This window comes from Poecilia mexicana, unplaced genomic scaffold (assembly GCF_051168715.1).
Source record: "Poecilia mexicana isolate PSO_F unplaced genomic scaffold, ASM5116871v1 scaffold_22, whole genome shotgun sequence".
Classification (NCBI taxonomy): domain Eukaryota; kingdom Metazoa; phylum Chordata; class Actinopteri; order Cyprinodontiformes; family Poeciliidae; genus Poecilia; species Poecilia mexicana.
In genome coordinates this window covers 22,990,273-23,018,262 of record NW_028263391.1, presented here as the reverse complement: position 1 = coordinate 23,018,262, position 27,990 = coordinate 22,990,273, and the positions used below count along the sequence as shown (strand labels likewise).

General features: G+C 36.4%; 1 protein-coding gene across 1 annotated transcript; it reads left to right on the top strand.

Annotated features, from left to right (window-relative positions):
- Positions 1–221: 221 nt before the first annotated feature.
- On the top strand, positions 222–24,900 carry begain (brain enriched guanylate kinase associated). The gene is made up of 6 exons (XM_088002902.1): positions 222–456; positions 1,557–1,718; positions 5,403–5,469; positions 16,562–16,669; positions 20,026–20,109; positions 23,039–24,900. The coding sequence occupies exons 1-6, from the start codon at positions 386–388 to the stop codon at positions 24,569–24,571; spliced, it is 2,025 nt and encodes a 674-aa protein (XP_087859028.1). The 5' UTR covers positions 222–385; the 3' UTR covers positions 24,572–24,900.
- The last annotated feature ends 3,090 nt before the right edge of the window (positions 24,901–27,990 follow it).

The window sequence follows — 27,990 nt, the reverse complement described above, 5'->3', positions numbered from 1 at the left end:
AAATAAGTTAAAAACTTTCATAGAAAGTGTAAATTTAAACATCATCTATTTTTGTTTGGTTGTTGAATTTATGCAATTGATGATCCAGCTCCAATCTGTCATACTCTGCAGACTCATGTTCTGAATGCAGATAAAATCAGTTTTTCTCTGCAAAGAATAAAATGTGCTGCCGAGTCTGTGAGACTTCAAAGCTGTTTTTCTCTGCTCTCTTGCCAGGGTCATCACAGATAGCCGGCAACTATCTGGCTCCCCAGGCAAGACTTAAAGCTTTGACTAGTGGTATGCGGTTAGAATTCAAACCTCGGTTCAGCATTCAGTCGAGCAGCAACAACAGCAGCAGAAGTAACAGCCGCACACACATGCAAGCTGAGGCAGAGTGAAAACTATGAAAAAGATATATATTGGCAAAACAGCCCTGAAAAGCCAGAGAAATGGATGCAAACATCCAAAAAGAAGGTAAGAAAAATCGGCTTGAACCGTCGTTTTAAACTTTAAACATTGTTCTCATTGTTCATCTGCACATCTTCTATTATCCACCATCTGCTTCCACTTGAACAAATAAACCATTAATCTGATTATGGTGCTTTCTCTAACTGAAAAAGGGAGGAATCTAATGAAGTTAGGGTCATAAACAGTGGCGCCCCTACAGGGGGGAAAAAGAGGGACCATAACCACTACTGTTGAAAACAACAAAAAATAAACAGCTATTTTGCTGACTACGAATTGTTGTCCTTCCATCTGATTGTTTTGTTCTTCCGAAGGTCTGAAATAAACCTAAAGCTAACAGCCACACAGCCGAAGGTAACAGGTGGAGCTAACGTGTGAAGCTAACAGTCAAAGCTAACATTTGAAGTTAACAGATTAAGCTAACTGTTGTTTTGCTGATTCTGCATCGTTTTCTTTCCATCTGACTGTTTTGTTGAATGAAATAAAGCTGAAGCCAAAGCTAACAGCACTTAGAATTGCCTTGATGCTGAAAATGTGCTATATAAATAAAATTACCTTTACTTATCCAACAGATGAAGGTAACAGGTGAAGCTAACGGTACCCCTTAGTTGGCGGTGCAGAAACTTTGAGATGTTGCGACTCAAATATCCATCAGTTCAGCTAAAAGTAAAAAATGAAGCATCACTGGGTCTCCAGTTAGTGTGTTTTTATTGGAAATTCTTAATTTCTTCTTCCATTTTACCATCTAGCTAAAAATAGAAGCACAGAAAGCTTCTGTCCTACACTTTTAGACCTCCTTGTGACTCACCAGTGGTCTGTGTCTGTGGCAAAAATCCGGTCCTCTACATTCTGAGATTGGATTAGGCCGATGTGTAATGAAATTCACCGCTACACCAATGGGAGATTGGGAGATGTTTGTCCTGGTCATACCGCCTCACTCCGAATGAAACATTTTTAGTATTCTTCCTCCATCCATCTCCTCCTTCACATTTCTCCAAATCCAAACTGAGTTACATTTCATCTATGCTTCACTTCCTCTCCCTTTCTTCGCCGTTTTCTCTCTGTTGTGACGATGAGGTTCTCCTAACCGCCCCCTAACATCTGTTCAGCTCTTTCCACGACCACAAGGACGACCTCCGCAAGCGCCTGTCATACACCACACACAAACTAGAGATGGTAGAGACAGAGTTCGACTCCACCCGGCAGTACCTGGAGACGGAGCTGCGGCGCGCCCAGGAGGAGCTGGAGAAATTCACAGAGAAGCTGCGCAGGTGTGTGTGTGTGTGTGCGTGTGTGCGTGTATGTGTGTAATAACTAAATCATGATGTGCTATGTCAAATTACTGCTTGGTATCACAAACAACATGCTTGTGTTTTAGTATTCTGTTTCTATGGTGTCACATTCCTGCCAAAATCTGAGACAGATATACAACTTCTTTTTTCTTACCATACTTGTTAAAACTGTCACTATGTTATGACAGTTTGCTATGAGATAAATAATCTGTGAAAAAAAAATCTATTTCCTGCAAGTCCTCCCTGAGATACTGAAGAAATGCACCCAATAAAAACCAACCAATCAGAGCCAGGAGGAGAGTGTTAGCGCCGTCAATAATCCTCATGTACTCGCTCAACTTACAGTTACAGGAAAGCCGTCATGCCGCCATTATCTGAAGTCATAACATGCTACGCTAGCTGTAGCGCAGCAAAAAGAAAAGAAAGTGGTGACTGACAGCGCTAAGTCCCGCCTGCTGGCTCTTATTGGTTGTTTTTAGTTAGCACTGGGAGAAGGTAGAGAAGCTTGATTTTTTTTTATGTATTATCTCTCTAATGTCACAATAGTGACAATTTAGACAAATATGTAAACATTTTCTGTTTTGTGTCCATAGTTTAAAAAGAAAATGTGCCAAATATTAATATAATACACATCTTCAAACAAGTTGTCATCAACGCTCCTAAGCCTTATTTTAATCATTTTATTTTAACCATTGTTTGAGTAAAACCTGATCAATGGAGAGTGACCAAGAAAACATGCCAAACAAAAATAATTAAATCATCATAAAGACTTCATGCAATAATTTGAAAAAGGTTTAAAAACACCAGTTATGATTCTCATTTAAACTATTTCTAGGGAGAATTTTAAATCAGTTTCAATGACTTTTGCTAATTATTCCATAACCAAGGAGCAGCGTAAGACAAAGCTTTTATATTTTTTATTTCACTCCTGACACGTTTCCCAAGGCAGCCTTTTAAATAAATAATGATTTTTGCCACAAGAGCAAAGCAAAAAGTTCAACTTAAATGTGAAATCAGAGTAAAAGTAAAATCTGAGAGGAGACCGTTACACCTTTACAGGACATGACGTAGCATAATTTAGCTTATTAAACTAGATTAATGTTATTAATACTCCTCTCAGTCTTATGATCTCTAATCAATCTGCAGGATTGAATCTTGACCTTCGCATTAAGTGAATTAGCACTAAAAATGTACTTCAGTTAATGATTGCCTTAAAAATCTATGGGAACTGGTAATCAGCTCAGTTTTATCATTAATCACATTAAGATCTGGAGTGCAGTGAAGAATTTCCTCTCTCGTTAAGAGTTTTCTTCTGTTTTTGCTGCGGGTGTTATTACACTCCAGGACTTACTGATTATTGCTTTTAAAGTTTTCACAAAATAAGCTTCTTCATATAGGAGAATTTTTGACATTTAAAGGGGGGATAATTATGCAAAATTCACATTTTGTATTTTTTGTACTTCCATCTGGGTATCTACTGCTTCTAAAACCCCTCCAAGACAGTTTTTGGTGATAAGTTAACAGAAAATGAGCTGCTTTAAAAACATCCAGGATGTAACGTACAAATAAGCAGGAACTCCCCGTTACCTAGCAACCCAGCAGAGTTCTGCCTGTTACCTAGCAACCTGAGCTGAGTTCCAGCACACTTGGTCAGCTGGTTTTACTGCTGAGTTCAACGTTTCCTGGAAAAGACAGTGTTTTGTTGTTGACTCTCCATCCAGAGACCACTTGCTGCATTCTTGCTGGTTGTGCAGGACGCACCACTTCTGCTTTTCAAGGATGTATGATGGTATAATAGCACATCTGTTTGCAGCCATTTTCAGATGCGAGTGTAAACATTGATTTGGTGGGCGTGGCCAGCAGCAGCTTATTAGGATTTAAAGTAACAGATCCCTAAAACAGTCAGGCAGAACTGAACAGACTAAAATCTCATTATCCAAGATTAATTTGGTACAAAAAAAGTAAAAACATGTTTTGTAACGCCCACAGATCTGTCCTAACCTGTACAGGAAAGCATAACAGGTCACCTGTAAGCTTCGAGTTTATTTACCTGCTTTGTAAATAAACTTCAGAGCAGCAAGATTGAAAGCACCAGGATAGTGAAATAGTTTAATGTTTTCTGCAGCCACAGTAAAAATCAAAGCGATGAACCTGATCCCTCAACAGACTTTCCCATTTTGGCAAAAAAAAAAAAAAAAGGGAGAACGCAGTTAAAGGTGCATAAAAAATGTTCAATCCCTATTTATTATTGACTTTTAAACTCTAGAATGGTTCTGATTAGCTGATCTCTGTCGTCGCCCTCAGCGTTGCCTCTGAAGATGACGGATTTTATTTCCCCTCGTTTTCCTGCCGTTGCTTTGTTATGTCCAATTATAATCCTTATTTTGCCTCTCGCGCCTCTAACAGGCCTGAGTTTTATGACTTGTTTTGTTTATGGTCTCTTGCGCCCACACTCCCCAGATCTGTCCGGTTAATGGAGCCATAAACGGCTGTTTATAAACCACATGAGTTAATATTATAATATGTGCTGAATAAAAAGGCGAGGTAGTAAAAGAAATGCTTGGACTGTAACTATTGATTCTTGGAAGTTTAATAGGAATACTGAAAGCAAGCCAGGGAGAAAAAAGGCTGCACAAAAAGCAGAAAACAAAAACTTTTACGTTTTACTTACTCAAATGTGGTTGTAACTGATAGATGTGGGCAGAAAGAATCTCCTGTAGCTGTCTGTGTTACAGCAGATCAAAAAAGCCTCTGATTTGTAGCATTCAAATCTCATGAAGCCAAAATCTGAGTTGAGTATCTTGAACAATAATCTCCAGATTAGATTAGACAGTCTCCATTTTACAGAAAGTGATGCATGGATGAAATTGAAAAGCTTTAAAAAAAACAACTATATCACATAGAAGCTGTGTTTCCATTGACCAGTTGCACAATTTGGAATTATGAAAATAAGCTTTCTTAATGGAAACACGTAAATTTAGTTAAAAAAAAGGACATTTCGCTAAATGGAAACAGTTTTTTCGCATCACATCAAACATGTGATCAACAACCAGATATTAATACTGGCGGAAACGCCAAAAAAGACGACAGGAAGTAGTTGGAGAATTATGGCGCAGCTTGTTTTTTAATGACTTAAACTTATTCCCATGTGATTTTAATTGCATTTCTCTTTTAATGGAAATGCTGAAGTTGCAAAATTGTGTTTTTTATTTTCGACAATAGTGGAAAATCGACAAAGTTTTGCTAACATTTGTAAGAGAAGTCCAGAAATCTGATGATCAATTTTTTACTCACTGGTTCTGATCTGTCACCAGCTGTTTAGAAGCTAAAATTATATATTTTTCTAGTCTGTGAACGCAGCACACCTATCAATTTGCACTAACGACATTTTTCCAGTGGAAGAAACTCAAAGTTAGATATTTTCTGTATCTGTGGAAGAACAGAAAATAAAAAAGCTGCTAAAACAGAGACAGTTCACAGAAAGCAGCTGATTACATGTATGTACCTTTCTTTTGTTTAGAGAAAATTTCAAAATTTGAGATTAAAATTCACCCAAAAAATCTCTGATCAGTGCAAGATGATTATGGTTATTTTATATAATTGTTGTTATGAATGTTTTAGTTCATATTTTTCTTGTTCTTTATTGATTTCTCTGTTTTTTAGGATCCAAAGTAGTTACTCGTCTCTTCAGAGGATCAACCAGGATTTAGAGGACAAGATGTGCAGAACGGTAGGAAAACCTGATATTTTATAGCACAAGTCTCACCTTGGTTAGCCTTAGAAAACATGTATGTCAGAAGATGCAATCAAAGTGTATTGATTATATATTTAATAGATTGGTTTTTACTTTCTGTTCTTCTCCACCTTCTTGGTTTTTACATAAAACCATTTCATTGTTGCTTTTTAATGCCTTCACTCAGTTTTCATATTTGAAATGTTCCTCTTCATAAACAACTCACATTATTTTTGATATAATGAGCTGAATTTTATTCAGATGGAATATAAAATGAAATTTGTAAACATAAATGCATTGGAAATCCATGTGTTTTCTTAAGAAAATACCTCAAAATTAAGCCGTTGTGAATGTGTGTTGGGTTGTTTTTTCTGGTATTTTCAGTGACTTTAAAAGAAAATAAAGTATTTTAGTATAATTTAATTTTGAAAGGCACATCAAACATTTACCTAGTTTGGGCTGGAATTACTTCAGTCAAAAACATGAAATTGTCCAGTTACCAGGAAACCAGGAAAGTGTTAGTTTCTGTTTTTACCTCTGAAGTTACAGTTGCCTTGGCAGCTTTTCTCTCCTGATGTTTCAAGATTGTTACCCTCACAGATTTAGCATAGCTGCAGCTACATCACCACATTTTGTCTCTAAACTAGGAGAAAATTTAAGTTTTTTTTTTTAAAATTGAGACAATATGTGTTAATGCACATTTACACATACTCTAATCTTACTCTATTTAAGTTATTGTGCAGAAATTTGGGGCAATAATTACAAAACTACACAACAAAATAAGAGCAGTAGGGTTGTAGAAGTTGCTAACCGCTGGTCTAAGCAAACATAATTGGGAACTAAACATTTTTGTCAAAGTTTCAGGGTGTTTTGGTTCAACTGGGGACCAAAATTGCAGCATTTGTAACATTTTCAGCTGCTGCAGTTCGCTTTCACGCAGAGCCAAACCAATTGAAACAGCTGTTCCCCTCCTCAACTGTGGGGGCGCTGCACCAAAATCTACTGAAGAAAATGACACAAAAACCTCTAAAGAAAACATGATCACAACTTCCTTCTTTACAAAATATGAACAAAAATTAGGTAATTCCAGATTTTAGTAGCTGTAGGATTTCCCTTTTGGCTTTGGTATAAAACTGCAAGCCATTTCACAGCCAAAACACAAAATCTTACCAAGTAATTTTATTCTAGTTTCTAGTGTAAACATCTTACTACACTTGAAATAAGACAAAATTAACTTACAAGTAACTTTTCAGCAAAATACAGGATCTTGTATTGAGCAATAATTCCTTAATATTAATAAAACGTTTTGTCTTATTTCAGGTATACTAAGATATTTGCAGTAGAAACTAGAGCAGAATTACTTTGTGTTTTTGCAGTGTTCTCCCGCTAACAGTAGACTATGTTCACCATCTCTGGGAGGAAAACTGGAGAAAATCCATGTATGCATATGGAGAAACTGTGAACTCCAGCAGAACTACGACTTATTTTTACTCAAGTAAAAGTAAAACGTAGCCAAGAAATTACTCAATTAAGAGTAAAAAAGTATTTGGTAAAACATCTGTACTCAACGCTGAGTAACAGATCTAATATCAATCATTTAATATTTAAAATTCACATTACCAGACGGTCCAAAATAGAAAGTTAAGTGAAATTTTTGGTATTCTACGGACAAAAATTACAATAATTCATATAAATATTAAACAAATAACTAACATTTTTCAAATCAACAAAAACTGCAGGTCTGGTGAATTTTTGATTAAAACATGTTTGTTTTTCATTCAGTGGGTAGAAAATCCAGAAATTTTACTCAAGTAAAAGTAAAAAGAAAGCAGAATTTTTTTTAACTGTTACTCAGGTAATTGAGTAAATGTAACCAGTTACTAGCCCTGCATTTCCCATAACTGTTACTCATCTTTAATTCACTAAGAAAGCTATCAGTCATGTTTATGAAGGTGCAACTTCACACAAAAAAAAACAATCTCCCAGTTTTCAGATTTGCTCAGAGGAGTAAAGAAAAAAAGTCTTACATTTGTCTAGCCCTGTATAATATGCTGTTGTTCTCACGCTTTAATCAATGACCCTATTAAATCTTTTCAACTGCGATTCTTTAGAAAAACCTACAATGCCGACCAGGATTTTAAAACCTGCTGAGGTAGAAAGAAAAGCCTAATGAGGATAAATACAAGCACTTCACATTATCATATAATGCAGAGATTATAATAAATGATATACTCCAACAATAAATTAACATATTTTCTGGGTAACAACTGTCCTCCGTTGCTTCTCAGAGATTAGAAAGCCGCTAAAATCAATTCAGCTCACCTGTTCAGCCGCAGAAACGCACTCATCTCTCTCGCAGCAATTACACGATCAAAGGTGGCTTCGTGAAATCGATGTCTGAAGTAATTGGTCTCAGCTGCTGTGCAACCTTGTTAGGAAACTGTGAGAGTTAACAGTTCAGCTCTCTGATCAGAGCAGGTGAAGCGATTTTCAGCCGTTTTCCTCCCAGTTTTAAGCTATGAACTCCCTGCATGTTATTGTTTACGTCTGGAAAATTCGCGCATGCGTACAACGCTGTAGGGCAAAAAGACGATTCTTTAAATTGACATCCATTATATCCGCGCTGGCGCGGTACAACGATTCCGTTAGCTAAATGAAACCTGGAGATGTAGGTGGTATTAATTTAGTCCAGTGCGCCACAGCAATAGGAAAAATAACCTAGAAAATCACTATAGAACAACTAAAACCCACTATTTTCTCGCTTTCTGTGTAGGCTAAGCTACACGCAGACTCGTTGCCATAGCAACAGACGACAACGCCCCTTTATGTATCAGGATTCAACACCAAAAAAACAACAACACTCAAACATTTCCCATATAAGTATCAGAACATTCAGTCCATTACAGTTTTATGTTTTTAGGCTCGATGTTTATTTTTGCGATTATCAATAAGTGATCGATGTGTTAGCTTAGCTACCGCTGCTAGTAGCTAAGCTAACAGCGGAGGTTGATTAGCCAGTTCTACTGATGATCGGTCAGAGTTGGTGTTAGGTCGCCTGTTTTCATTTTTTAACTGAACCGAAACACTGAATTTCTCATCACATCTACATGTTATGGTTGTCGTAGCTAGCATAAGTCCTGCTTTCCTCTCCTTTGCATTTTTTCTTAGTTAAAAGTTTTTCCTGATGTTGCTAGTTTTCGCAAAGCACTGCGTCCCTTTTTCTTATATATTATCAGGCCTACATTTAAGATTTAGCGTGTAATATTGATAACTTAACAGAAAAAAAAACAATGGTAGTCATTGTCAGCAAGCACTCACTGGTCTTGTATGAAAATTAAATGTGTAAGAACAAAAAGGAAAGAGAAAACTGTAATGAGAAACTGAAAACTGATTTCCACAAAATAATTAATTTAGGTAAAAAATTATGCAATTTACCAGATTGAGGTCTAGGCTTTAACAAGGCCACTCCAGAACTTCCACTTTGTTGTTTTCAAGCCATTTAGTTCCAACTGGACGCTAGAAACAAAATATTCTCTTAGATTTCTATATATCTTACTGCATTCATTTTACCTTCACTTATTTAATATGGTATTTATTCATTAATATTTAGTCTTTTTTTATTTTTAGATACATCAGTTTTCACTTTAACATTGAAGGGCTTTTGGTACTTTTTTAATTTAAAAAATAATCTGTGAAACCAAATAAATGGGTAAAAATATTTAATGCATTTATACAAAATATTTGTTTTTGTAGAAAATATGTCACATTAAAGTTGGAAAGCTTTTTTATGGATTTTGTTGCTTTTCTTACATTTTTTCAGTACAGAAGCTGCCATTTCTAATTATGTGTCTCAAAGTGAAGCTGTGTAATATGTATTGCTTTGTTTTATATGAATAGACTGAAAGCTTACATAATTTCCCTTTCATTTTTTTATCACAACACTCATGGATCATTGTGTTCTGCTGATGTGAAGATGATTTTGACTTTTCAAACAGATTATGTTCTGAGCTGAAGTCCTTCATACCAGGAGACAGTAGCCTGTGAGATTTATTTTTATTTTTTAAAGTCAGGCCTCACTGGGTTTGTCATTTCTTTTGATGTCATATCATGCAATGACATTTTAAGGTTAGGAACATGCGCTGTTTTTGAAAGACATCACCAGAAACCGAATCAAATCCGACATTTTATCAAAAGATCTGATGGGTCAGAACTGTGGAGATTAATTGAAAATAATAGCAAAGAATAAATTTTATTCATAAAGAGCAAAGTGAGAAATGAGAAGAAGTGACAAAATGTCTGCAGCAACAACTCTGAGAAAATCATCCCAGCTTTGATTGGGATGTGAGTAAAATGCATAAATTAGCATTTCTTCAAATAATCACCACGCTTAAAAAAAAATCTAGTTTTAGTAATGCTTGGTGATTTGTTGTAACATTTAGAAATTTGGAGCTTCTCTTTTCAGACACTGTTTATGCATGAATAAATTTACATTCTGGTTGCGTTTTTATCTGCTGTGTCCAAAATATATTCAGCTTTCACTTAAGAAAATATAAAAATAAAAGAACACAGACTGTATAAACAAGGAAATATGAAAAATAAAGGCTTCATCTGAAAAAACAATTTATACTTAATACCATGTTGGATCTGTGCAGGCTGAAAATTGTTTTTTTCTCTTATTTATCGCAATCTGTCGCAGTGTTGGTCAAAATGTGAGCAAACCATGGTGACTGAGCTTTTACAGAAATCAATAAAAAAAACTAACATTGTGAAATCCATGACTTGGTGACAGAATAATGCATAAAACTTTACAGGAATGCAGAACTTATAATACCTAAACTTTTTAAGACAACAAAAAAAAAATCAGATACTTTATTTTTATACTAAAATACTAAATTATGTTTGAAAAAAGTGAACAAGTCTGACGTATTTTGTAAAAAAGTTTATTTTAATGATGAATTTATTGTGAAATATTTATAAAAGGTGTAATTACCTACAGTTGGTTTTGGTTTCAAAAGGTTTATGCGCAAAAGACACGTTTCTCCTGTCTGAATTTGTTTTGATGTCACGTCACTGTTCTTTTTATTTTTTAAGACAAAACTTGCCCTTAATATTATATATAAATTATAATTTTTATATGTTGTCTGTCTGATTACATATTTTTACAAGTTAAATCAGATTAATCAGTATCAAATGGATTACTAGTTTATTGAAGCAAAAAAAAATATTTGATCCAAAATTATCTTTGTTTTTTTTATTATTTTTGGTTTTTTTACAAATTTTATTGCACTGAGACACAAACCTTCTGCACTGAAAACAGATTTAAAGTTTGAAAGTAACATAGTATTCTCCTGCTGCTACATGCATGTTTGCAATTTTCTCTAAAACCAACTTCATTTAGTTAAAATGACACTTTTCTTATGAGTTTGGAGGGAATTGAAGCCTGTTTTGATTGTAATTGCCATAAAAAGTTGTAAAACATGGCTGCAGAACAACAGGTTATAATCACAATCAGAACTTCAGTTTATTCAACACAAATGATCTGCATCCATAAAGATTAAAATTACACCTCTGTGCAGAGTTTGGAGAAATGATAGAATGAAGTTCGTGTAAAAGAATCATCAGTTTGATTTACTGCTAAACATGGCAGATTCTGATGCTGGCAACCGAAGACGCTTTTCCTCTTTCTGCCTTAAATGCTTGGCAGGTTTTTTCAGCAAACGTTTGGCTGATGAGGAGCAAAGGGGAGCAATCCTCCCAGCGTCAGCAAACTTACTTTACATAAACAGCGCAGGGAGTCAAACGCTCCCACTGGGAAGGTTTGGAAGTGTTTGGGGTGAGCCTAATTAAATTTAAGGGCATAAATGGGTAGCTAAAGACACAGAACATGTTGGAAAAATGGTAAAAGCTTTAGTATTTGCTAAAAAGAAGTGTTGCAACCATTCTGATTAAGAAAAACCAAAGCAATATAGAATGAAAATACATTTACTAACTTGTCCATTCACAAGAAAAGAAAATGTGAAATAACATATTTTTGATTTTTTTTAGTATAGCTGCATTTCCACTGACAATATAAAATGGTGCAATTTCACTGCAAAAACAAACATTTGTTATCCAATAGATGTAGCTATCCAGATGCGCTAGCACAGCTCATCAGAACAACAGATTTTACAAAAAGAAAAATAATGTGGAAAAAAACAGAAAATCTGACCAAAGAATTTTAAATGTAACATATTGAGTCATATTCCAAGGGCACTGCGCCGTTTCCTAGCAACTTTTCCTATCCCACTATCAAGGGATTATTGACTTAAAACAAGCTAACATAACTTGCTGAAAAGTTACTTGTAAGTTATATTTGTTTCATTTTAATTGTAAAAATATAGTTGCACTAGAAACCAGACTAAGAATACTAAGATTTCCTGTTTTTGCAGTGCATTTCTTGGGAGCTGAGTCTAAATGCCAAGTTTTTTCAGTAAAATCCGATGCTACATAAATGTGTTCTATATTACACGTTTTTCTTCCTCCTCCTTCATCTTGTCCGTTGACTCGAGCTTTTGTTCTCCTTGCTGCTGTTTGCAAATCTGGTTTCTCCAGGCCACTCCAGGGTATTGTTGGTGTTTTGATTTGAAAATCCTCTTTAACAAGGTCAGAAATCTGCTTTGTTCCTTTTTCCTCTAAAATAAGAGCGTGTTTAAAATGGAGTAGCGAATTCTGCTCTCCTCTCTGAACCAGCTTGCTCTGTAATTGCCCCTCTTGGGACTCGGGCTTCATTTATTGCCCAGTGAGGAGGCAGAATCTGCTGCAGAATAAGTGAAACAATTGAAGGTATCTTAGAAAACAAACTTCTTCTTTTTTTTTGTCCTGTTATGTCAACAATCTGTCCAATCCACCATTAAAACAAAGTTTTCAAGTTGGTTATGTAAAGATTTTAATCCACTAAGTTTCAATGTAATTGCATGGAGTTACAATCAAAAGAAAGAAGCGAGGCTTTGATTCGTTAAAGCGCCATGTATTGACTAAACAAATCCCTTTTCACCCACTGGGTCAATTGCTTGTCCAGATTTGCATATTCATTTTCCTAGATTGCGTCGTCTTTCATGTTTGAAGCCAACTGATAAGGATGTTTTGGTGATTACATGTTGCAGGAAGAGATATTTAAACAAACCCTCACCCATCACACAATACACTACTAGATAATATTCATAATTTTAAGCCTGCTAAGACTGTCCTTTGTTCCTCCCTGGAGTCAGCATGCTGTTTCTCTGTCATTATGCACAGTAGGATTGTCACTTTTTCAACACGAGACATTCAAATATATACTTAAAGGTGGAGAATCATGTATTTTTCAGGCACATAATTCCATTTTGTTGCACATTTAAGTAACTATTTTACCTTCAAATATGACTTTCTAATTATGCGTCTGTCTGTTTAAGAAACTCTTGCTCTTTCTGAAACTCTGCCTTCAGGAAGTCATCTCAACATGGCTCCCCTATTGTGAAGCATATGTGGTTTTGTGGCATTGTTTTATTTTCCAAAAATTTAAAAACAAAAATCCTCCAGAAAACTAAAAATGAGTCATTGTTTGGGGCTTCTGCAGGTTAATGATCTAAAAAAAAATAACCAAACCAACAAACAAACGGCTCACCAAACATAAAACCAACCATCTTCCACAGAAATCTCAGTCCCCAGCCCGACATCCAATAGAAAACCTTTGCAGTAATTTGTTTTTTGTTTATTTCTAACATGAACTTTTTTGGCATTTCAGGCATTCCATACAGGGAAGCTGGATCCCTACATGTGCCAGCACAGATTTGCTCCACAAAAAATACATCTAATCATAAATCCTAATTTGATTGAATTTATTAAATCAAGACAGGATCCATCGTTAAGTAGGCGTCCCACACTGATGTAATAATAACCTGCGCTTGTCTGACCTTCAAGTTTGACCTTCAGCCGCTGGGATTATTTCTGTCTCTCTTCAAATCACCTTTGCAGTGATTGGAAGAGAAGAGAGAATAAGTTAGGATGCAGAATTTTGAAGGATTTAGAGGGATTATGCAGGTAAGAGCCATCTAATGAAATGTCAAAGAAAACAAAGAACCATTTATGAAGATTCTCACTCATCCAGGGGACGCACTACAAAAAATACAAATATTACCAAGTATTTTCATCTAGAATCCAGTGCAAATGTATTAGTACATTTCAAATAAGACAAAGCTAACTTTTTAAGATGATGGGAGCTTGTTTTAGGTCAATAATTCCTTAATATTAATGAAAAAACAGGAAAAAACTAAAACCAAGCAAATAAAATTGTCTGATATTTATTGTAGATCCAGAATTTTGAAGGGATTTTTTACGACGGCATATTAGAGCCTTTGTAGATTAAATAAAAGACTAAATTTCCACCAATAAATCAGAAACTCTGTGATTAATCTAAGAAATTGTTTTTTTTTCTTGGAAGATATTTACTACTTGTTACTATTTTAAGTTTTCATGTTTGCTGCATTAAAACAGACGTCCAGTTTTCAGTTTCTTTTGGGCTCGACTGAATAAATTCATTTTCAGTTACAAGAACAGGATTTGGGTCATTTTGTTTCAAAATGTTCTCTATGTATAGTCAAGTTTAACAAAGAATAAAATCTGATTTGGGAGCTGCAGAGTCGGCTTTTCAGTAAAAGTCTCTTCATTGGTTATAAAAACATAAAACTTGGTTATAAAAACACAAATAATTTGTGTTGTACTTTACTTTTTCCTGTGTAAAAGAAAATTACACAAGTTTTACTCTGATTATAAATTAAAAGTCTCCATCTGCATCTAATTGGGCCAAAATTTGTTTCATTTCTGAGTTGCAGTTGGCCGCTCTGTGGACACCTCTGGTTTAATCCGTCCAAATCCTCTGAATCACAGTTTAGCTCAATAAAACGGATGAAGCTGTGAGGAGCAGTGGTGCTGCACAAAGAAACGGTTGGCAGCAAACCGCCACAATTAGCAGCTAAACAGACATTTCCCTCAGCAGCAGGCGTCGACTAAACAGAGGTAAAAGCAGAGTAAATATTGAACCTTCAGCAGGTGGAGCATGCTAATGCTAATGCTAACGTTTCATGACTTGATACTAAATAAGTTACTGGATGCTAACAAGTTGTTTACAGCTACAAACAACACTAAAGGAGGGTAGATTTTTTTTACAAAAGTGGCACTCTGTCAACATATTTCTACTCATGCAAAAGTAGAAATACTTCATAATAAAATTACTCAAGTAAAAGTAAAAAGTACAGCACAGTAATGAGTAATTTTTTTTAAATTAATTTTTAAAAAAGTAATTTTTTTTTCTTAAATTAATTTAAAAAATGAATTAAAATTGAGGAAAAAGTTCTAGTTATAAGTGAAATAATCTGCCATATATTTTAACTTATAAATGACTTGCATTTATAAATTAGGAAAAAACTGGCAGATTATTTCACTTATAACTAGAACTTTTTCCTCAATTTTAATTCATTTTTTAAATTATTTTTTTACTTGAAAGAAACTCCTATATCTTACTAAAAAGTTATTTTTAAGTTAGTTTCGTCTTGTAGTTTATTTATAGCAAATTATGAAACACTTAATCCAACTGAACTGAAAACTTAACTGGCTGTTAGTATGTAAATAATAATGTTTTATAATAAAATGTACCAAAAAGTTAAAACTTTAGAAAGAAAAAACGCTTTATTTCCGTGTTTCAATGAGTTTCAGATGCAAAATAATTGTAATGATCAGTTTTTTTAGATTGCTGCCGTTAATCTCTGCTGTTAGTAAAACTAATGGCTGGAAACCCAGTAAGTGTTTCATTTGTCATTTTCTCTTCCTGGTTTTATTTCCGCCTACTCCCTCTGCGTCTTGTTCTTGTTCTCCCAGAGTAATTGATGCGATTTGAGCTCTGCCAAATGTAATCTTCTTTTAATTAAGTCGTGCTGGAAACGTCACTTTCAGACTCTTTCTTCTTCTCATTTTTCTTGCTGTCTTATCATCTTTTACATGATTTGGTGTCATTGTTTACATTATCTCAACTCTTTCCTTTAACTCTTTGCATCTTTCACCTATAATCTACTACAGGGTTGTCCAAAGTGCGGCCCGAGGGCCATTTGTGGCCCTCTGGCTGATTTTGTGCGGTCCCCAACAGCAATTCAAAAATTATACAAATTTAGACTTTTAATTTGTAATTAGGGTAAAAATTATTACCAGCATAATTTTTTTACAAAGGAAAATGTAAAGTACAACAAAAACTATTTGAGATTTTATAACCAAGAAACTTTTACTGAAAAAACAACTTTGATTTTCAGTAAAATCAGCTTTTATTCTTTATTAAAGTTGGCTAAACATAGGAAGCGTTTTGAAAGAAAGTGACCCAAATCCTGTTCATTTTACTGAAAATAAATTTATTCAATTAAACCCAAAAGAAACTGAAAACTCTCTTTCTTTATGAAACGTGCAAATCATAAAAAGTAGGAAATTTCTGCCAAAAATTTCAGAAATTTTGAGGAATCTTAGACATTTTCTTTAAAAAAAAAAAAAAAAAAAAAAAACAAGGAAATTTGACAGAAAATAATTTAGATAAATATCAGAAATTTTCTGCAAAAAAAGTGAAAAGTTCTGAATTTCAAATGTTGGAATTTTTTTGAAGACAATTTTCAAGAAAATGTATAACTTTTTGGCACTTCTTTTTTCGTCAACGTTTGCCCTAAAACACAGTTGTAAAAATCGCTTCCCAGTTTTGAATCTTTAATAAATATATTTCTTTTCGCTCTGCGTCTCCTGCATTAAGTGTTTTGTTATTTTCTCTCCCATTTCTGACATGATGTAGCCTCTGCTAAGTGTAATCTTCTTTTCATTAAGACGTGCTGAAATCGTCACTCTCAGTCTGATGTTATGCTTTCTTTTCTTGCCCTCTTATCATTTTTATCGACTTCGCCGTCATTGTTTTCATTATCTCAACTCTTTCCTTTAAATCTCTCAAACTTTCATCTACAATCTACTGACTCATTCCTGTTTTTTCTGCTTTTGTCTCTGATTTCTCCTCTGCTGTGCTACGTCCGTCCTTTCTCTGGCGCTGCAGTCTCAGCACCACGAGGAGGAAAAGCGAGCACTCAGCCGGGAAATCATTGTTCTCAACAATCACCTCATGGAGGCAAAGATCACCATCAACAAGCTCAGAGAGGACAACGTGAGTAAGCGCCTCCCAGGAACTGATTTCCGCAGATTTGAGTTTTCTGAATGAAACATTTTCCAGCTTCGCCACGAATGAAAAACCCACCTACAGCATATTTTTGGGAGGGGACATATCTGCGTTTTCTTTGCTTAGTCAGTGATTTTTTTGGAAGCAGAAATGACAACTCTTCAAAAATCTGCTTCCTCCCTCTCACTATTGATGCTTCAAGTCGTCGCCACTGTATTTCTGCTGCATCCTGGATATTTGTGCTTCAAGGTGCCACAGCAGATAGAGGAATTAACTCTAAGCCACTGGGTGTTTTATAGTGATTATACAGAAATCAATGAGCTTCCTCGGGGCGGGGAGAAGTCGGAGTCTGATTCTCAGCTCAAGGGCACATGGCAATCTAGTGCCTCGCTTTCTTTGAAGTGATTTTACTGGCTTTCAGTGTGCAGCCTCTAAGTTCGGTTGGGTCTTTTTTCCTCCCTCTTTCTCCTCTATGGCCCTTATTAGCACTTCTGAGGTACATAGCACTTTGCCAATTCCCCTCGATCCATCTGAGCCAGCAGTTAGGCAGACATTTCCTCCAGAGGAAGAGTGCAGAGAGAGGGAGACGTGCAATGCTTTGACTCCTCGTAGATTGCATCTGATTTATTTTTGTCAAACTAGACGCTTTAAATGGGACCTTTTATGTAAAATTCACATTTTGGATGTTTTTATTCTTCCATTTGGGTCCTAGTATGTTTTTTAGAAGCAGTTAAGTGTTTTAATAAAATCACCCGATTAGCTTTTTGGTGACTGGAAAATGAGCGGTTTCACAAACCTCCTGATTGGTAGGTCATGCTTCGCCATTACCTAGCAACCAAACTGGAGCTTCAGCACAATTGGTCAGCTGGTTTTACTGCTCTACACTGCAAAAACACAACATCTCACAAAGTATTTTGGGTCTAGTTTCTATGGCAAATATTTGAAATAAGACAAAACTAACTTGTAAGTAACTTTTCAACAATATATAGGAGCTTGTTTTGAATCAATAATTCCTTAATATTGATGAAAAAGTTGTAGTATCTCTGGCAGATTATTTCACGTACAACAATTGTTTTGGTATAAGTGACATAATCTGCCAATGGAACTAGATCTTTTTAAATCAATATTAAGAAGTTATGGACTAAAAACAAGCTCATATTTCTTTGGTCAGCTGGCTTTACCGCTGTACAATGGCTGCTGGAAAAGACAAGTGTTTTTTGTTATTGGCTCGCCATCCAGGCTACTTGCTACATTCTTGTTGATTGTGCAGGAGGCTCCACTTTTGCTTTTCAAAGATGTGTGGTTGCGAAATTGTGCATCTGTTTGCGTGAGTGTTAATGTTGAATTGGTTGTTTTTTTAGAAGCAGTTAAGTGTTTTAATAAAACACTTAACTGCTGATTGGTGAATCAGTAAATTTAAACTATTATTCCAACTGTCATCGACTTTAAATGACTTTATTGCTCATAATCCAACAAATCTCACAGATTACCGGAATAAAACTGTTATAACTGAAGATAATTTATCTATTTATAGAAAGAATCAACATGTGACATTGAACCATTTAAGGATTGTGAAGAAAAAATCCCGCCTTACATTAATGAAGCAATGCAAAATGTAACAGTTGGTTCATGCAAATGTTTGTTTAAAAATGTAAAGTTTGCTTTTGAATAGCGGCTGGTTGGTAAATATCAGAGCTGGTCTGAAGCTGAAGCACTCAGAAGTGTTACAAGAACTGACCTTTTTAAAATGAACAGACCCACTAGAAAGGAACAAAGGCAGAGGAAACCACATAACCCTTCATTATCGTTTGGGAAATATTAATTAAAACCCCCCCAAAAAATCAAGATTTCATGAGACGGAGCGCAGAAGGAGGAATAGTTTTCTCTTGTTTCCTGTTCTGGAGGGCGCAGATAAGTGAATGTGCTGCTTTAAAATGCTTTAACAAGATTAGCAAAGCCTGCTCTGCATAGATAGGAGACGTTCATATTAAAAACTGGTGATCGTTTCAACAGCCTGCAAGCCGCTAATGTCAGACAAGCTACAAAATATGACAGCATAACAATAAATCCACTAGTTTCAGCTGGATTTTATTTTATTTTTCAGAAATGAAAGAACTAGTTTAGTCGTTTAGTGTTGGCTTTTATGCACATAATAAATATCTAAATGTGTTGAAGTCTGGGTGATTCCAGCAGTTTCTGTTTTATCCATTATCAAACCAGATTAAATGTGTTTGAGTCACTTTTCAGCTTCTGCTGTTGATTCTAAGTGAAATGATCCCTCAGCATGATGCTGTCACCACCACACTGCAAAAACAAAGTCCTACCAATTAGTTTCTAAAGCAAATATCTCAGTACACTTAAAGTAATAAAAAAACTAACAAGTAACTTTTCAGTAAGATATAAGAGCTTGATTTCAGTTAATATTGTACTGGTTCCATTGGCAGATTATTTTCTTATAATAAGACATTTTTCCCATGTTATAAATTAAATAATCTGCCAATAGAACTGGTACTTTTTCATAAATATTAAGGAATTATTTACTTAAAACAAGTTTTCAAGTTAGTTTGTCTTATTTCAAGTGTACTCAGATATTTGCACTAGAAACTAAATCAAAAATACTTGGCAAGATTTAGTATTTTTGCAGTGTACTTTGTACCAGAGTTATTATGGCTGTTGATTTTAAAAGAGCAACAAACTAAAAATAATTATTTGTATTTTGAAATGCAGAGTAAAGTGCCACATTAGTTTAACAGTTTGAAAATGACAGCAGCTGAGAAACAACAGCAGTAAACAAGTTTGATGTTTTATATTTCCCCAACTGAGGCAGCAACAGCAAGAGACGAACCATCATTTATGTAACAACGTTAAATTCAATACAAACTTTGGTTTTCAGTGTTTAACATTTAGTTTGTATTATTTAATGTTATGTATTTATGTTTTTGTTGCTGAAAATACTAGTAAGAAAAGCAGATTTAGAAAAAAATAACATTTTGAAGAAAAGTCTGAATTCTGACTTTAATCTCAAATTTCTGACTTTTTTTCCTCAGAATTTTAAAGTCAGAACTCTGCAAGATTCACAAATCCCTTTCCTATAGAAATCAGACGAAAATATGGTAATATTTATCTTATTATTGAACAAAACATCTTCATAAGTTTTTTGCAGAAGAAAATATGATGGAGGTATATAAACGTCTGATTTGCACTGATGAAGAAGAAGTTATTTTGTAGATTTCTAATCATTCAACGCTTGTTACCGTGGCCATCTAAGCCAATGTGCTTCCATCAGAAAGTGTTGGAGAACTTCCTGAGACTCAGTATTTTCAGTGATCTTTTGTCTCTTACAGGACCTGTACAGGAAAGACTGCAACCTGGCCGCCCAGCTGCTGCAGTGCTCCAAGTCTCACTACAGAGCTCACAAGTCATCTGAGGTGAGCAAATGTGCATCAAAGCAAGGCAGCAGGACTGAAAAACTTCTAAAACATACAAAATGTCCTCCATGTCGATTAGCAGCTTCTAATTGGTGCACGAATCAGTCTGGAGTTGTTTCTGTGATAGAGAGAGAGAGCTGCTGAGCCAAATTGAAACCTTGATGAGTGGATTTCACAAAGAGACGGAGCAACGGCGCTCTTGGCCTCTTCAGTCAGACTGATGGAGGTCTGCTGTCTGAAGAGGTGTCTGCATAATGAATCAGCAAATAAAGGGCTGTTTACAGACAGCAGCTGATGCACAGGACATTAAAACAGAAGCAAAGAGGAAGGTTGAAAACTGTCTGGCTCTGCATGCAACATGATTTGACTGTTTATGCAACATAAAATACATTAAAAAGGAATTTCAATCTCTAGTTTCTCATGCAAACATCTTAGTACAGTTAAAATAAGACAAAACTAATTTATAAGTAACTGTTCAAAAAGATTTGTGGCTGGTTTTAAATCGAGATTATTTCACTTATTTCATGTTAAAAGTGAAATAATCTGTTTTTGTTCAAATTAAGGAATTATTTTTCTAAAAACAAGCTCCTGGAAGTTACTTGTAGGTTAGTTTTGTTAGGTAGTTACATTTACTGTAACGTTTTTGAAAAAATGTACTTTAAGGAGTATTTTAATGGAATACATCCAAAATAAAACAACAGAAACAGCAAATGAAATCAATTATGAAGTCTCTGTAAATAAAATTGTCCTTCATGGAAAGAGCTAGGTGAGACCAAAACTCCAGACTTGAGTTTTATAATCCAGTTTTTGGTAAAAAGAGAGAAAAGCGATGCATCATGCAAATGGAAATTATTGAGCTTGTTTTAATTGATTGTGCGATTAATTGATTTATTGTTTATTGCACCAGACTTAACCAACACAAATTAGTATATAAAAGTGAAGTGGAAGAGAAATTGAAAACTGTTTTCAAAACTATAAATCTGACAAAGTGTGTCAGGCGTTTGTCCTCAGCCTCCCTGGATCAAAACTTGTTGGATCCATGTTTTTCTGCAGTTATAGCTGCAACTTTTGGCGTTTGTCTCATCTATAGACTGAAATATTTGCCCACTTTTCTTTACAAAAATCTCTCAATCTCTGTCAGATTAGATGTAGAAGATTTGTAAACATCAAACTTTCCAGATCTTTAATCCAATTACCTACTTTTTACCTCAGTGTCTGATCTCTGGTTATTGACATGGAAAGATCCAGATTTTGAGTGGAACTAATGACTAATCAGTTTTCCTTAAAAATAACAAAATGGATCAATCAGTTTATGGTTTCCTGTCCCACTCCGGTTGGAATCACACTGTGATTGTTAATTAAGATGTGATTTAGATAGGACACAATGCTGAGTTGGCTCGCTTGCAGAGCAAACTCCACATTATCATACGCTGCTCGTTCAAAGCCTCACCTACTTTCCATCTCTGTTCCCTGTGGGAGAGTCAATAGCTACTAAAAATAGCTCCAACTTTAAAAATGCAGCTTATTTCATGCAAGAACCAGCATCTATTTCTTAACAAAGCCAAAAAAGACAGTTTTTTTAAAGCCCAGCTGGAGACTTAGACCACCAGTTTAATTTAAATATGACTTGGTCCCTGAGGAACCGATATCTGAGGTTTTTTTGATGGCAGATAGAAGAAAGAGACACTGAGAAAATACAAAGGGAGGGGGAGAGAGGGCGTCTCGGCTGAGAAGGCAACGAAGCTACAGAGAAAAGATGAAAGGATAAAAAAGAGGGGAAGAAGAAAGAGGCTGGTGTGGCAGCAAAAGTTTCTGATCAATTTATTGGCTACAAAGAACCAGCAGTTTTTTTCTAATAAGCACAGAGAGAAAAAGAAAGTCTGAAGAAACAATTTAAAAAGACTTGGCCTGTTAGGCAGAACTACTTTTTAATTGAAACATAGCTAGATGTGTTTCCATTAACACAAATTGCACAAATTGGAGTTACAAAAATAAATTTGCTCCATGAATACACGGCAATTTCGAAAACAGTCAAGTGGAAGACGGCAAGAAGTGGTACGGTGGTTTTAAAAAAAATCTTATTGCATGAACAAACTCGTTTTGATTAGAAAGGTGTGCAGGGTGGGGCGGGGCAACGGTAGGGACCTCCTGGTTGGACGAGGAACCCGAAATAACTGCTCGCAGTTCTAGTTTTGATTGTGTTCCTTATATTTTTTTACATATTTGTTGAAACTGTCACTATATGGTGACAGTTTGGTATGAGACAAATAATCTGTGAAAAATTCAAGTTCCTCTACCTTCTCCCAGTACTCCCAGGGCTGCCTAGAAATGAGCAATCAGAGCCCAGAGGCAGGTCTTAGCGATGTCAATCACAATCTTGTATGGTGCTGCCCACTTTTCCCCATCAGCAGAGCCTGTTGTGAGTGCTCAGGCTAGTTAGCGTAGCCACCGATGACAGGAGATAAACTGTTTTCCTATAAGAGCAAGTTGTTTCTCCACCATAGCACATTTAGCAGCATGTACATGAGGGTGAGTGACAGCACCAAGACCCTCCTCCTGGTTCTGACTGGTTGGTTTTGGTCAGGAATGGTGTATTTCTTTAAGTGGCAATAACAGCACATGTAGATGGTGGAGATCGATCTTTTCACAGATTATCTGACTCAAACTGTCACAACATGGTGACAGTTTTAACAAATATGTAAAAAAAAAACATTCTTTATAAAACTTACAGCAGCTTTAATGGAAACACCACAATTGCAAAATTGTGGTTTTTTTTGACAAACGCAGCTAATAAAACAAGTACAAGAAAAAAGTGAAGCTATGTACAAGTTTGTGGAAAAGAAGACAAACCTCAGGAGTTACAACTATATCAAAACACTGATGTGAATCTAAATTTTAAACCCAAATTTCTTTGGCTTCTCTTCCTTAGCTGCCGCTGGACTTCCAGGAACGCATCAGCTCCTACATGGAGAAACATAGCCGGGGTAGAGGAGCCACCATAGCAATGTGTCACCCTAACTACCCTGAAGAAGTGCCAACAGCCGTAATTGCCAAGGTCCTGGAAAAGCCTGAACCTGGAAGAGATTCCCCTGTAACATGTGCCACAACCTCCCATGATCAGGATGGAGACTTTCTAATAGGAACAGGAAGCAACGATCACCTAAACCGCCGCATTTCGTACAAGACATCGGACCTGTACTGTAGCGACACGGCCTTGTATTGTCCTGAGCGATGGCAAGACACAGAGCGCAGGCAAAGCGTTGACCTCCATGGTACTGCCCTGCTTCAGCTGCACGCCCAGACCTCCTTAGAGAGTAACCCAGATGACGATCCTTTCCAGTCCGGCAGCTTCTCCCACCATGACCCCCCAGCGTCTTTCCACCACCACGACGAGTTTGGGACTGGCAGCTTCCCTGCCTCGAGTTCGTACTCCAGCTTCAGCCTCGCATCGGATGAGAAGGGAGCAGTTAGCGGTGGCTGTGGGCGCACTGCCAGCAGCGCCTTATCCTCGTCCCACCAGGGTCTCTACATAGATTGGCGAGATGGTGGCAGTGGGGACTATGAGCGCAAGAGTTTGTCTACATATGACAAAGAAGTTCCCGGGTTCTCCAAGTCGCACAGCATTCAACATATGGTGACCTCTAGGAGTCCCCAGAAGGATACGTCACCGTCGTACACAAGGACAGCTTCGTGCTTCAGTGAACCATACCACTCGAGCTCCCCTCGCCTCGCCTCATCCCACAGCATGGGGTCTACAACTGGACTGGGCCAGGCTCAAGGTGGAGCTTTGGATAGCCGAAATGACGTACCTGAGGATGACTTGAGTGTCCGCTGGAAACAGCTCAGCGTGGAGGACATCCACACTTTCTCGTCTTATCGCAACATTGCAGGGCGGATCTCACCGTACAGCTTCTCTGAGAGACAGTTTGCAATGGGCCCTTCCAGTAAACTCAAAGAGTCTCTCTACAGCAGCTTCCAAGAAGGAGATGACGTCTTCCACAGCCACGTGCTTGACCAGTGTTTTTCTATGGGCTCCCTTTCACCCAGCCACAATCCGAAACCCAAGGAGCATCGCAAGTCAGAGAAAACCTCTGTGCTGTACCGAGCCAAGAATGACAGTCAAGACTCCGAGGGAAGTCTGTTCCTCTCAGGAAGCTCTAAAGACAAGGAAAGCAGTGGGGCCGCAACAACTGCGAACAGTGCAAAGAAGGACTATGTAAACCTGAGCGTGGACAGTTCGGCCGAGTCCTTACACCACAGCTCACTGGAGGCCTCGAGTCTTCAGCACTACCCGGTGCCGAGGCCAACGATCCGTCCTCGCCCGAGTTCCAGTTCCGCTCTCAGCGTAGGCCCCGCGCTCCCAAAGAAAACTTCTCCAAGGTACCAAAAATTTGGGAGCACAGGATTGACAAGGAAGGACAGCTTGACCAAGGCACAGCTCTACGGTACACTCTTGAACTGAGTGCGCAAGAGAGGCTTCAGTTTATGCATGACGATGAGTCCATACTGTTCTGCACTGTATGTCTCCCCTAAAGCAAACAAATTCGTGCGATAAGGTGTTAAGCTGTGGTCCCTTTTTGTATCTTAGCCAAGGCATGCTTCATGCAGTCTGTAACATGTTTTCTATTGTGCATCTTGATACACTGTAGCAACCAGATATACCAGCTGTAAAGAAAGTTTTATTCATAATTTATTTTCCAGGAATGGCCACCAGTATGCTGCTAGCACAGTGAGGAGCTAAACACCATATATCACCAACAACATCATCAAAAACTCTCATTCAACACTAAAACCGGCACAAATCAGAGAGAAATTGTAACTTCTGCTTCCTTGATGTGAAGAGGCATGCGTCTGCATGCTATAAGTGTGCAAGCCTCACTTTTCTCCACATAATTAATGTTTGCTGGGGAGAGGCTACTCACACTGCAGTAGTAACACTTTCAAAACGACACCGTCTGTCATGCTACTTGAGGTCTGAGTTTTTAAGCTGCACTTATAGAAGTTAAAATACTCGTAAACAAGCATACAGCAGCTTCAGACATGAAGAAAAGGACAAACAGAAGAAAGTGATCTGCAGATATCAGCAGATGTTTTGTAATGAAAAATGACACAAAATTGATGTAAAAAGAAAGTATTTTCTTACCTGAGGAACATTATGCTCACAAACAACACATATGCAGAGTCGTTTGTGAGCATAATGTGTCAGAGACAGTGATCTGATTGGTCAGTGGTTGTTTTCCAACAGAGGAGGCTGTTTCAAAGGGTGAGAATCAATCCATTCATTTATTAATGTTTCATAGTTTATGTCTTTTATGATGATAATGGACAACATGTGTTACAGAGTGTCTTATTTACTCATGTTAGCAAGAGATCTATGGTGTGTTGTACACTGTGCTGACTGTAAGCTGTTAAAAATCTTTATTTTGTCATATGCAAATAATGCATGTTTCATTAAACAAAAAGAAAAGCCAAATTAGTTTGCACAGGCACATTATCAGAAAAAAAGTATTTTTTTAAAGTCTGCTTTATTTGGCATTTAATTTTTATACATAAAAAACATTTATTCTCCTTCAAGCTACATTTAAAACTTGAATACTGAGATAATTAATTGTCTTATGATAGGATAAAAATAAAGTTAAAAATGCACTAGTGAAACAATTTATAGATTCATTAGAAATAACTAAAGTGCAGTGGAAACAAGAAATTTGACAATGTGACATTAAGTCATTAAATCAGGCTAAAGCGTTCCTGTTTTGTGTCAGAAATACCAGTGATTTCTAAAACAATAAAATTTTCTTCAAATTTAGAAGTTTACTCACGTTTCCCAGAATGTGCGTAAAGCACACTTCTGTTAATTTGCTAACAGCAGAGCTAATATTTTTTGTTCAGTTCTTTAGCAGGTTTGCTAACTCTGAAGAGATTTAACTCACTAAGCTTTTACCTACATGGATTTAATTGAATTTATAAAGTGCTAATTTGTTGCAACACATGATGTGCTATGAACACCCGATTGAGTTTAGCACTTTAACATTACCTTCTGATAGATACCTTGTTGGCAGCTTTAGCGTTTGTGGAACTTGTAGAATTACCAGTGATTTCTAAATTAATAAAACTCCTTTTCTTAGATTTTTCTTCAAATTTAGAAGGTTACTTACATTTCCTGGAACAATGGTAAGCACGCTTCTGTTAATCTGCTAAGAGCAGAGCTAATTTTTTATTTATCACTGTAGCGTTTTTGCTAACTTTGAAGGCATTTAGCACATTTAGCTTCCCCTACATTGATTTAATTGAAATTCTAAAGTGGAAATTGTTGTAACACGTTATAACTAATAACATACATTGAGTTTAGCACGTTAGCATTAGCATCTGATAATACCTTTAGCATTCATTAGCACTTTAGAGTTAGCGCACCTAACTTTTTCATTAGCAGTACATCAGTTCTGGAACTTAGGAAACAATAAATGATTTTTTATATTCTGCTAAGACCTAAAATAGGGAAAGTTTAGTCTGATTTGAAGCCAGAAAGTGAGAAAAAAAATGGTTTTGTAATGCAGCGTGCATTAATTTTTGCGGTTATCTGCAAACAAAACAAATAACAGCACAGTAGGAATATAAATATAAGCTGCAGGAGTCTGATTTTATACGGCTGGAGTTTTTCATATTTTTATATCAAAATTATATGTTGAATTTGGTGGCTGTACGGCACAGTAGTTAAACCAGGACATTTTGCCTTAACCTCTTTCACTAGACAAGCAGAACAGTTTCCTGTACAGACTCCAATATGCTGTGTACATACTGTATATCTGAGCTTCTGTCTCTGGATGTTCACAACATCTTTTCTGCATTTCTTCTTCCTGTCTGCAAGAACACAAGGCAGATTTGTCAAGGATCAAACCTGCTTCAAACAGAAGACATGTTTATCTGAAATATTTCTTCTGTGCTGGTATAACATCCAACACTGTTGCCCACCTGTAAGCCAAAGTAAAAGTGCAGCTACATTAATGTTTCGGCCGATTCCTGTACTGATAGTTTCGCCCAGATTTTCCCCATCAAACCAGTAAAAAGATGAACTGAAAAAGAACTGGTTGAGTCTTCAACCGTAGAGTCACTGTGTTGCTTTAAACCAGCATGCCCAGTTAGGCTAAACACTGTGAGAAAAAAAAAAGACAGATGCAGTATAAACATAAACAGATAGGCATGTTGTCCTGTTGGTAGGTGCAAAAAAAGTAAAACAAATACGAAGAAAATAAATATAATATGGTTTATTTAAAAAGAAGAGCTGGATTCTTTTGCTGTTCAGTTTCATATTAAAGTTTGCAAAGTGACCAGGGTGCAGCATCAGTTTTCTTCCTCCACTGATGTAAGCAACGCCGACGGACGCGTTGCCACTAACTTCGCCCTTGATTTGTGATGGACAGATTTTATTTTGGATGCCTCTACCTCCTTAATTCACAGAGATCTGAGAACTCATTCAAACTATCAGAGATGTTTTAAAGATTTTGTACGACTATGAAACACAGAAATCCTTCCAAACTAGAGTGATATATAAATAACAAGATGGTGGAAAATATGAATGACTGCACAGAGGGGATGATATTTTTGTTGTTGACACAATGTACAAAAGCTGATATTACATATATATAATAACTGTTACACCTATATGACTATTTTTATCTAGTTTTAGTTGATGTTATATTTACTGAGTATTTTGACCCTGAATGATAGGACTGAAGCGGTTCTGTTCTGTCCGACCTCCAGCCCGGTTCTGGGACCTGCAGGCCCGTCGTCTAAACGCCAACATGTCTGTTTGTCTGACGCATGGTTATATATTTTTTCTGTATGTTTATTTACTTAATAAAGATGAGTGTTTGGAAAAAGGTA

Coding starts and splice junctions, on each gene's coding strand:
- begain (XM_088002902.1), top strand. CDS start 386: ATGAAAAAGATATATATTGGCAAAACAGCCCTGAAAAGCCAGAGAAAT. Junction 457..1,556: donor TGCAAACATCCAAAAAGAAG/GTAAGAAAAATC, acceptor ACATCTGTTCAG/CTCTTTCCACGACCACAAGG. Junction 20,110..23,038: donor GAGCTCACAAGTCATCTGAG/GTGAGCAAATGT, acceptor TCTCTTCCTTAG/CTGCCGCTGGACTTCCAGGA.